This window comes from Branchiostoma belcheri, unplaced genomic scaffold (genome assembly GCF_001625305.1).
Source record: "Branchiostoma belcheri isolate BF01 breed outbred unplaced genomic scaffold, Haploidv18h27 scaffold61, whole genome shotgun sequence".
Classification (NCBI taxonomy): domain Eukaryota; kingdom Metazoa; phylum Chordata; class Leptocardii; order Amphioxiformes; family Branchiostomatidae; genus Branchiostoma; species Branchiostoma belcheri.
This window is the reverse complement of record NW_017804254.1, coordinates 1501680-1512735: the sequence shown is the minus strand read 5'-3', so window position 1 is coordinate 1512735 and position 11056 is coordinate 1501680. Positions and strand designations below refer to the sequence as shown.

Genomic DNA, 11056 nt, shown 5'->3' with positions numbered 1-11056 from the left:
ACATGTTGAACAGATACAAGTTTATTAAAGACAGGTGTCACGTGTCAGCAACAGTAATACAATGGAATAGATAACACAGGTGCCACTGAACCTTAAACCTACCTCACAACACAGAGGAGTTAAGTTAAATTTGGTCCCTGCTCATACTAGGCAAAATCATCTTGTTTTTACGTCACAAAGTTTGACTGATATTCCCAATGCTTGGCTGCACCCTAAGGCTTTCTCAAAGTAGTTCTAAAATACATAGATGAATGTAACTTACAGTTTGCAGACTGACAAACAACATACTTTCTGTACAATCAACACCACAAAGTTATCCTTTCCCTTTGTCTAAGTAAACAATTCCTGGTACAATGTACTAAATCCATACCAAAGCTCTACAACATCATACACTACACATTACGATTTGCAATTGTTCACTCATACAGTTTTAGAAGCTCTTCTGAACAGATTGTCTATGGTTAGTGAAACAGCAGTCTCCTCTCTTAATGTACAAGAAGTACATACAAGTCCCTACAAACAGGTTCATACCATGGCTAGTGCACAAAAACACACTGAATAAAGTGTCTAAAAAATAAATTCTGTAGAATGTCTAGCTAAGAAACTATATGCAAACAGTATGTGGGTACAAATTTCTTTTCTCCTAGTTAAAGTATATACGATAGAACATGTGTTGTAGGATATTTCTATTGGTATAGCTTGGAACACAGCTTTATACATGTACTGTAGACTTCCATTTCTCTCCTATAGAAATGATACAGCCTCAAAATATATATATATAATAAAGGTTAAGCTCCTCAAAACCCCAAAATCTTTTATTGGGGGTCAAGAAATATGTCAAGCTGTCAAAACAGAAAAACATCTCTATAAAAAAACATGTATGACATCTGACATCATCCTTTACAGTTAGGCACACCACATGTAACTTACAATATATTACATTTTTGAGGCCATTCATATTGGCAGTTTTTACTCACATCCCATAACAATGAAGCAGGCAGATACTGACAGCCATGTTGGTGTCCCTATTTGCATTTCAATTGACCATAGCTCAATTGTACACACTACACAGCTTTTTTGTCTTTATTCAGAAAATTTTGAGGTATAAATGTATTCTACTGGTATGCCCTTCTTTGTGCTGTAGACATTTAATAGTGGTTAATTGAAGGGGACAGAAGATCTATCTGAAAATGCTTGAGCAAAATTCACCAAAATGCAAATGGTAACATCAACATGGTGGCAGACACAGCAATGACCTCATGTGAAAAAGCTCTTTATGACTATAGTGTACTGAAGACTTGAGATGTACATGTAGTTGCAACTACTTAATAACTGACCACTCCCCATCACCTATCCCCCAGGCCCTTAGAGCACTACAAGATCAATGCCTAAGTGAGGCCAATCTTTAACTACATCAGCTCTTAGACAGAGTTGTTAGCATTTCCTCAGCCTTTTTTGTGCTGTCTGTTTTGGTGGGGAGACCGGGTGGCACCTCTGTCGGTAGGATGTGAACGACTCTGTTGGCAGGGAGAGAGTTGAGGTGCAGAGCTGAGCTGACCTGATCCACACTCAGGGCACCACCTACATCCTGGGGATGTTCAAAATGAAGGAAGGTTCAAAATGGTGACAAGGTAAGGTGTTCATACATATTAGTAGGCCACACGAATCTGATTTGTTGGTTCTCAGATTTTTTCAGAGAAAGTACTAGTATGAAGCGACAGTGAAAGAAATAAGAAATAAAACAGGCCTAGGCATCCTCTGATAGCCCAAAAAGCTATGACAGGAGCTATGACTTCAACATACCGATCTGGTATATAATTCAAACAATGAATTTTAAACTTTTCATCAAACTCAAACCAATACATTGATAGATGGGAAAACTACAACAACTAGGAAAGCAGTGAGATTTTCCTCAACTGTTTTAGACGAAATTTGAGCACCTGAATCTTTTTTTTCTTTTGCAAATCAGAAAAAAATGAAGCGGGCAAATCTGAAATCAATATATTCTCCGTCCAGGCCATGGCAGCAGGCTGAAGGAAATGAGTAATTGTGCTATCTTTGGTGTTTGAAATAGAACAGGGAGTTTGACGTGTTCGATCCGTATTAGTTTATTCTGCACTGACCTGCTTGTTGGCCAGTACCATGAGCGGGACAGTCTTCAGTGCTGGGTGAGACAGAACCTTGTGCAGCTCCTCTCTGGCAAGCGGCAGCCGAGCCTCGTCTGTGGAGTCCACCACAAACACCAACACGTCCGTGTTGGGCAGGAAGTTGGCCCAGTACGAGCGCACGTTTTCTGTACCACCGACTGAAAAAAATAACAGGAAATTCGAAACCGTTGAGTGTTGCACATACTGGACAATATCAAGAATTCTGGAAATCTTGCAATCACAAATGTAAGTGCACAACTTCAACTCAAATATTTGGTAGAAAAAAAGAGGAAACAATTTGTCTGCTGTCTAGTGTAGGGTCATGTGGCGCAACGGCAGCGTGCGCGACTCGGAATCAACATGGGTGTGGCCTAATCTGGACCGAGTCTGACTCAATGAAAGGCATTTACTGACGTTTTGTATATACATTTGTGCATGTATTATACTATTCTTGATGATCATCAGATGTGAAACTCCATAACCTGACTGACATTAGTAAGGTACAGTGTATGCAAATGGATTTTCACCTACTTTCCCAAATGTTGAGTGAAGTTTGCCTGGTCTGGATGCACATGACATTGAATTCTTCTGTAGGCTTCATGGTCTGCCGACAGTCCTGGTTAGCAATACAGGCCAGGAAGCTGCTCTTTCCAACTCCGTCTAGTCCCAGCACCACAATTCGCTTCTCCTCTGACTGGACAGAAATACAATGATTTAAAACTAAGAGATACACTGCATTAGTAGGTTCAACCGTTATCTGCATTTATCTAGAAAGACAACAGCCACTTCTCTTTCATAGTGCTGCTGTCAAATGTCTTGTTTTAAGATGCCCAGTGCAACTTCAGGGAGGTAAAACTGGATTTTCAAAGTCAATTTTCTGGTCACTCTTTCAAATACAGTTGGTGCCTTAACCATGTAGTAAAGTTGAATCAACCCTATACCATAGCATAGTAGATATCTGTAACTAGTGTAAGGCGTGTGATCTTGCTATTTATGGGTGGTAACGTTACCCAAAAATAAAGAAATACCTCACATAGCCTGTTTTTGGTCTATTTCAAACGATTTTAAGTATGAGATTATGACAAAATGTGGTAAGAAATGGCAGTAAAAGTCAATAACAGACAGATATTTTTGTTTTGCCGCCCAAAACTAGCAAATTTTGGATGCCTTTAATAGCAACCCTACCTCTTCCTCCACCATGTCCATCTCTATCCCCTCGTCCGCCACGTCCGTCCAGCCGCCGCGGCGCCGCCTGAGGTACCGCTCCACCAACACCAGCACCGCGACCGCCGCTGTAGCCGACCCCACCAGCACGGCAACCTTCCGCCACACGCCCCCCTCCCACAGACCTACAAGTCCAGTACTGTTCACAGGCATGGATACTTCGTCTCCTGAAACCTGCACTTGTTAGGAAAACTCCTGGATTTGGGATGGGGGAAAAGTAGGATAGTTATCAAAGATGATGATGAGTCAAATCCGATACACCTTAGAATGTTGCTGATCTACAAAACCTTTTGGCCTCTCCCTCAACTCTTAGACTTAGAGCCTTCGTGTTGATGATAAAGGCCAACAACAAAATGGACCATACCATTCTCATGAATTGCGCGAATGACACTTCACGGTATTTCAACTCAATCATTCTTTTTAGAGGAATAAATGCATGTAACATGTCCCGATAGAGTATTTATGTCACTGCTGTTGGTGATGATAAAATTTTACTTCAGGATTAGAGTAGTAAGGTTCACCTCCCTTGATTGCAATGGTCTGTCTCATCAGTTTAAAAGGTCAAAGTCCGAAGTTTGTCGTGCTACAGACCTTACTGGTGGGTGTGCGTGCACCGCTAGTCGAGGCGTCACGAGCCGTACGTAACGTTACAGGTGTTGCGGGGTGAGGATACTTCAGTCGATCGTGAGAAAGAGTCCTCTACCAACTAGATTTGCAGACAGAGTGAGTTGTCATCCTCTCCTATATGATATAACAGTGATTTCCTGGTTGATTGCATAATTCGCGGAAATGCGGAAGTATGGATTCATGGTGCATCCAGCACCTTCATTATTGTATTCTCAGTTACTGTATTTATATCAATTAATGCATGATGATAAATATGTGATGCCTATTATGAAGGCAGACGCACCTTAAAGGCTGACAATTTTTTCCACTATATGACAGGCTAAGATTAAAGACCTTTACTACCTAATATCAAATTTGTTAAAATTTAACGTTATGTACATAAATTTTAACTTGAAATTTATTTCACGGCAGTGCATTTTCCCCGAAGTTAATGCAGGCCCCTAAATATCCTTCCCAATCATATTCATAACTTGCTCTGGTCAATCATTGGGGTGGATTACGTGCTGAACGTGTAGGTAGAAATGGTGCTAAAGATAGATCAAACAGAAGAAACGGCGTTAGAATCAAAATTGTTTACCACATGGAAAGGCAACAAAATATGTACAAATGTACATGGAACAAGGTTTGTAACACATTGAAGATACCAATTGTGTATTATTTTCCATTATATTGAGTCATGCAAAGATGGACATCGTTGACAAGACATAATTTAATTGTCAGCAAAGATCTTGGTGTTGTTGAATTCATGAGAGCAATGGGGTTGCTAATGGTTACTAGGACACCTGGGTTCTGGATAGGTCACCGTGCTTTAGAGTTTGTCAACCAACCTTTCAAATCTATAAACTGTCATTGAAGTAATACTAAACATTTGTTGCCCTCAACATTGTCCTTCACCAGTTTTAACATGGAAGTCAACAAAAAGTCCTGCAAGTTTGATAAACTGCCCCACCTGTTCTCGTGAATTGATTGTCATAATGCTTTAAGACATTTCAAGATTGAAAGAAGTGAATGTCACTGGCGTAGAATCATTCTTTAGAACTAGAAGAGATTGGGAAAGATAGATTGGCCGTTGGACTCCTGGCCAATGTGGCAGTGGGATTATGTAAATATTTGTACATAACGTTACATTGTTTCATTACCGTCAGTGATAATGATATGTTTTACTGGTTCATTTTGAGTCAGCTCTTCTACTATTAGATACTGGCCATGCTCTGGTGGTTCGAGACATAAATTTATTATTATCATGAAAGTTCATCTGTGTTGGTAGTAATCATAGTAAAACGTTAAACTTTATTCCAACACACTATTTACAGGGATCAAATTTTCAGCGACCACTGTCGCCTTCATCAGGATAATTAATGACCAATCACTTCACAACGTGATTGATTATCCTGATGAAGGCGACAGTGGTCGCTGAAAATTTGATCCCTGTAAATAGTGTGTTGGAATAAAGTTTAACGTTTTACTATAAATTTATTATATTATCATAAACAGTATTTACACAAGTTCACAACTTACTGTTAATTCTTCTTTTTTTTTATCCACAATTTTTGTCCTAGGCTCCTTTAGATATTTTACTGTGGAGATTGGCCATTGAAGAGTCAGGGCTTGTATTACTCTATCTGTGCGTATGCATTTTATGTACCTGAAATATCATCTGTTTGTCCCAGTCTCAATATTATAAGTTAGTGTTACAAACTTCTAAGGGCTTTTCAAAGGTAATTTTGAAATGTGCAATTCAGTGGAAAATTCCTCATCTATCCCCTTTACAGATGTTGCATATTGGTCATCTGTTTGCGGTCTTGCTGGCGGTCCTGGCATCTGTTGTCGGTTTGAAACATGGCCCTGCCCGAGTGGACGCTGCCTGGGTGCTGCTCCGGGGAGAAATGCTGCTCACGTTCCAGTGGCCATCAGTAGAAGTGCTGCTGCTGTTTGCTGTGGGTTTGGCGGGCGCCATCTGGCTCTACCAGGTACTTGCGTGAATAGTTTCATCAGGTTGGTAAGTCACTGAGTAAAGAGACTCTTTCTACACAACCAAGTCTTTTATTCAGCCAAGGTTTTGGTGACCATCTGTCACCTTCCTCAGGGCAAGTCTGACCCAAGGGGACTAGTGCTGGTTCACATTGCACTGCAGCACTGTAACCACACATATGTGTAGATAGGTAATTATTGTATGTTTAGGAATGCATCCATAGCAGCAACACCTGTGCTGCAGTGCGATGTGAACCAGTCAGAATTGCTCTGAGGAAGGTGACTGACAGTCACCAAAACATCAACTGAATACAAGACTTGGTTATGTAAAAAGAGTCCCTTTACTCTACCAGGTACTGTTCTGTCCGATGGTGCTCTCCCGCCAGCTCGGTGACCTTGGCTACCACCCCGACGGCAAGAGGAACATGAAAGCTTTCGCTAACGATGTACGCAGGCGGCGGCAGAGGGGGCATCTCCCGCCGGTCTTCCCCAACGGCTGGTGGGGGATCCTCGAGTCTCGCTTCCTACAGCGGGGACAGGTCAAGGAGGTTGTCGCCTTAGGTAATGATTTTATAGACTAGACACCGCTGCATTTATTTTCTATGCCTTTTTTAACCTGGGTTCAGAACTGTAATTTCAAATGCGAGACAAAGCTGGACTTTTTAAATTTGAGCCAAATCAGGAGCCTATTTGCACAATCAATGAGGAAATTCAATGAATTAGCTGCATCCGATGATAGGACTTTAAACATGACATGTGCAAGTAAGAAAGAGAGGAACATTGTTCATATTGCAATATCTATTTAGCATGCCATTACACCCCAATGGATATTAGGACAAGAGACCACTGACATACCATTAGCCTGGTTATCAAACCTATTTTAGTTCCAGAGTCTTTATAGCCTGAGTGTCAGCCTTTTTAGCTTTCGTCCGCTAGCAGATCTTGGGGAGCGGACGAAAGCTAAAAGGACTGACACTATAAAGGCTAGACTTTATCCTCTATTTGTGGAGAGGACCAAGACTCTGGAGCTAAAATAGGTCTGGTATAAACCAGGCTAACTTACCGTATGCCTTCACAGGACAGCACCTTGCTGTGTTTCGCCAGGAAGATGGGACAGTGTCTGTAGTGGACGCTTACTGCCCGCACCTGGGGGCTAACCTGGGCGTGGGGGGCAGGGTGGTCGGGAACTGTATTGAGTGCCCCTTCCACGGATGGCGGTATCGGGGAGAGGACGGGAAGTGCATGCATATTCCGTATGCTGCTAAAGGTGAGGCACCTTAATTTACTGTTATGATACTTCCTTTAAATTCACCTATGCTATCAAGTGTTTGTCTGTCTGTGTGTCAACATGATGACTCAAGAAATAAATATCTTCATATTTGGTATGTGGGTGGGCTTGATGAGGCCTCGAAATGATTAGATTTTGGCCTCGGTTCTGCATAATCAATGAGGAAACACTGTAATTCGATGGTGGAAATTGCTAACTAGGAATTTCATATTTCTGGTATTTGGAAGTCAAGTGAAGTTGAATATCGCTGAACATAAATTATCCAAATCAGGACCTTGTTTGCATTATTCATGATAAAATGCTAGAATTGCCTTCTTTGTTAGGATAACACTGTCATTGGGCAACCGCTGTTATTTTGGTGATGATATAATGAACTAATATGATTTCTGCAAATGAACTCTAATTGTCTATTTGCATATTAGGTAGTTAGCTATAGGCAGCTTCAGCTCCTCTGGCTGTTTTTCTTTCATGTCTTTTAAGTAGTAAAAGAAGTTTAGATAACAACCAGGTGTTCTTGCAGTTCCAGACGTTGCCCGTGTGAAGTCGTGGAGGTGTCTGGAGCGAAACGGCAGCATCTACGTCTGGTACCACTGTGACGGAGAGGAGCCCTCCTGGACACCCAAAACCATCGAGGAGATACAGAGCGGGGAATGGACGTGCCGGGGATTCTCTGAACACTTCATCAACGCACATGTGGAGGTAACCTTTCTACCAATGACAAGATGTTAGCTAGTTACACAGGCCTGCATATGTCAGTGCCTAGATCATATTTTGAATCCCATGTATATACCGGTAATGGTTGTAGGATGGTGCCAATCCTTCAAGTCTTTAGGCCACCTAGCAAAGTGGTCTATGTCTACCCATCTGTCTAGATATTATAAAGAATATGTATGAATATATATGAATAAATGTATTGATTAATAATACACACACGCACACACACACACTCAGACACACACGCGCACACACACGCACCATAATGTTGATGGTGCTACAGCAAACATGTGGTCTCACCACCTTGTCGTTATGAACAGGAGATATCTGAGAACGGTGCAGACGTCGGCCACCTGAACCACCTCCACGGGCCGGGCGTGACGGCAGGGAACGACCTGCGCCACATCTGGTCATCCCTGGCCGGTTTCCTCACACACAGGTGGGAGGCCGACTGGCAGCAACTCCCTTCACCTGACACACAGTTTGGCACCATGACAGTGGAGATGGACGTGTATCTCTTTGGCCACAGAATCCCTGGGTCAAATATCAAGGCTCATGCCCTACAGGTATGTACATGACTCACAGTTTGGCACCATGACAGTTTGGCATTTATATAGAATGCAACATGGGGTATTCCAAATCACCCAACGTTCCAGCCCGGTAAATTTTATTAAAATCAATCAACAAAGCAAGAGTACAAACTTACGTCAACCTGTCATGTTGGATACAAAAAGAAACACAGAGCAATTACATACATACGGATACACGAATAGGACATGGAACACAAAGTACTAAGCCTGCATTTTATTATACAGTCAGATGGTGTAGTGGAGGAACAAATTTTACAGTCAGTTGGTCCGTGCATTACTATTAGGCACCATGATACCCCCAGAGTTCCTCAAACTTTGACATCCCCATGCTGTCAGACCTGGAAGCCGGTACCATTATCAGGTTTACATATATTGCAGTCATATTGACATCATTGTCTAACCGCAACTTTAACTTTCTGCCGACAGAACGGCCCAGGTGTGGTGTTCCTATACATTGATGGTCCTCTGATGAACCTGGTCCTGGTGAGTTCCATCACTCCTGTGGAGCCCCTCCTGCTACACTACACACAGAGCATCTATGCCAGCCGCAGAACACCAACATTTGTCGCCAAGACGGTTCAGTGGGGAGAAGCCGTACAGGTTAGTAAGGGATATCCACATCAAACAAAATTTGGAAAATATATGTAGCCGGAAACTGTGCCTTACTATCCCCTTATTCTACCACAAAGAACTGTGTTCTTGTCTTTTATTCACCGCGTACATTTTGGTTTTGATATTCTGTCTATAGAAGCTGGATGAATGACAATTAATGCATAACCTCATTTTTCTGCACAAGAAAGTGATATTTCTGACTGCACAAGAAGTGACATTTCAGAACATTATCCTTTGTCATGATCGTCACAAAACAAGAAGTAGAATTTTTTCTGTTCTGTTATTCTGTCAAGTAATGACTAAAATACAATGTACTAATTTTGTTGATTTTAAATGAAACAAGAATTCCGAGATTTCATACCTCCATGTAATATGGGCTTGATATGTAAATGTAAATTTCTTCTTTAATTATGCAAATGACCTCTGCATTAACATGATATATGCATCGTGATGTATGTTAACTTTTGATTAACTTACAGATGTCCCAAGTATGACATTCCCATCATTCACCATTAAGAAATCATAGAATTTTCACATTAATTATGCAAATTAGGTCATCATTTGCATAATTAGTATCTGTTGAAGTTCCGCCTGCCATAGGTTACATACATTACATGTATGAAAGTAGTATAATGTAAAACACTGTAATGATAGAATTCCCTCATTAATTATTCAAATAAAGTCCTCATTTGCATAATTTGCATTTAATTATGTACATCTCTCTCTCAGCTACCTACACACCAAAAATTATGAAAATATGTTGTTCCTATCTGGACTTATTGGCTTTGAAAGTTTTTACCAGAAACTAACCTGCAGTTCCAGAACAAGCTGCTAGGGGGACCAAACTTTCGCCACTTATTCCTGACAGGATAAGCTATCTGTCACCAAAAAGTCAAGACCATAGCTTGTTCAGGACAAAAGATACAAAAACAGGAAGTTCTGCTGCAGTACCAAGGTCATCCACCAGGAGGCCCATACTTGACCTTGACTTTGTCTTTCCAAGACTTACCATCATACCAAATATCATCACAATCCATAAACTTTTTAAGGTGTTCTGAAGTTATGCTGACTACAAAGTTGCGGAAACACACACAGACACACACACAGACAGACACACACACAGACATACATACATACAGACACGCCAAAAACAATACCTCCAAATTTTCATGGAGGTAAAAATGTAGTTTCAAACTACAAACTAAGGGTTGTAAAATGATGTGTTTATCCTCATCTACAGTTGGAACGAGATGTTACTGTTTGGAACAACAAGTCTTATCCAGCCAAGCCCGTATTGGTGAAGGAAGACGCTGCCATCGTTCGCCACCGTCGCTGGTACTCGCAGTTTTACAGTGAAAATAGCCCGCGATTCACAACCCATAGAACAAGCTTGGACTGGTAACATTTGACATGGTAACAACAAAAGTTCTGCCAACTACGCTGAGGAATTGCAAACCAATCAGTCTTAAAAATGTTTTAAGAAAAGTCCACTGACTTATGAAATTGAACATAATATGAATATAGTCAAATATGAATATAGATTGAACAAAGAATGTTTTTGTTCTCAATAAGTGTTCTGTTGATGCAGAAGTGTGAAGGATCTAATATTATGTGTATGTAACAAGCAGCACTTTAATTATGGAAAAACACTTTAATTATGGACTCCTCGCTAATAACTCTAAATTGCTTTACCCAATTAGGTTTATATTTTTTCTGAGTACATAGTAGAAGGTGACAAATATGTGGAATGTGTTAATTAGTCCCTAGGGTATAGTCCAATTATACATAATTATACATAATTATACTATATTTATCTATAATCATGTATGATTATACATATTAGTTTTTCCATTATACATAATTATGTATATCCCTTTTGATCA

The 11056-nt window shown here is 40.7% G+C and overlaps 2 protein-coding genes across 2 annotated transcripts; one reads left to right on the top strand and one right to left on the bottom strand.

The window, feature by feature from the left end:
- Positions 1 to 5: 5 nt before the first annotated feature.
- On the bottom strand, positions 6 to 3724 carry LOC109482935 (ADP-ribosylation factor-like protein 3). Its single transcript, XM_019785833.1, has 4 exons — positions 3333 to 3724; positions 2679 to 2841; positions 2124 to 2305; positions 6 to 1588 (listed from the first exon to the last, which is right to left on the bottom strand). The coding sequence occupies exons 1-4, from the start codon at positions 3522 to 3524 to the stop codon at positions 1415 to 1417; spliced, it is 711 nt and encodes a 236-aa protein (XP_019641392.1). The 5' UTR covers positions 3525 to 3724; the 3' UTR covers positions 6 to 1414.
- A 2048-nt stretch (positions 3725 to 5772) lies between these two features.
- LOC109482902 (cholesterol 7-desaturase-like) lies at positions 5773 to 10792 on the top strand. Its single transcript, XM_019785787.1, has 7 exons — positions 5773 to 5968; positions 6323 to 6530; positions 7048 to 7236; positions 7778 to 7956; positions 8292 to 8537; positions 8988 to 9161; positions 10414 to 10792. Exons 1-7 carry the CDS (start codon positions 5885 to 5887, stop codon positions 10573 to 10575), a joined length of 1242 nt encoding a protein of 413 aa, XP_019641346.1. The 5' UTR covers positions 5773 to 5884; the 3' UTR covers positions 10576 to 10792.
- Positions 10793 to 11056: the final 264 nt, after the last annotated feature.

Bases quoted from the DNA above. Each gene is read 5' to 3' on its own strand.
- LOC109482935 (XM_019785833.1), bottom strand. From the start codon at position 3,524: ATGCCTGTGAACAGTACTGGACTTGTAGGTCTGTGGGAGGGGGGCGTG. The intron at 2,842-3,332 runs GTAGGGTTGCTA...ATTTCTGTCCAG, and splicing joins TGGACATGGTGGAGGAAGAG to TCAGAGGAGAAGCGAATTGT. The intron at 1,589-2,123 runs GTCAGTGCAGAA...GAACATCCCCAG, and splicing joins TGGTACTGGCCAACAAGCAG to GATGTAGGTGGTGCCCTGAG.
- LOC109482902 (XM_019785787.1), top strand. From the start codon at position 5,885: ATGCTGCTCACGTTCCAGTGGCCATCAGTAGAAGTGCTGCTGCTGTTT. The intron at 5,969-6,322 runs GTACTTGCGTGA...TTACTCTACCAG, and splicing joins GCGCCATCTGGCTCTACCAG to GTACTGTTCTGTCCGATGGT. The intron at 6,531-7,047 runs GTAATGATTTTA...ATGCCTTCACAG, and splicing joins CAAGGAGGTTGTCGCCTTAG to GACAGCACCTTGCTGTGTTT.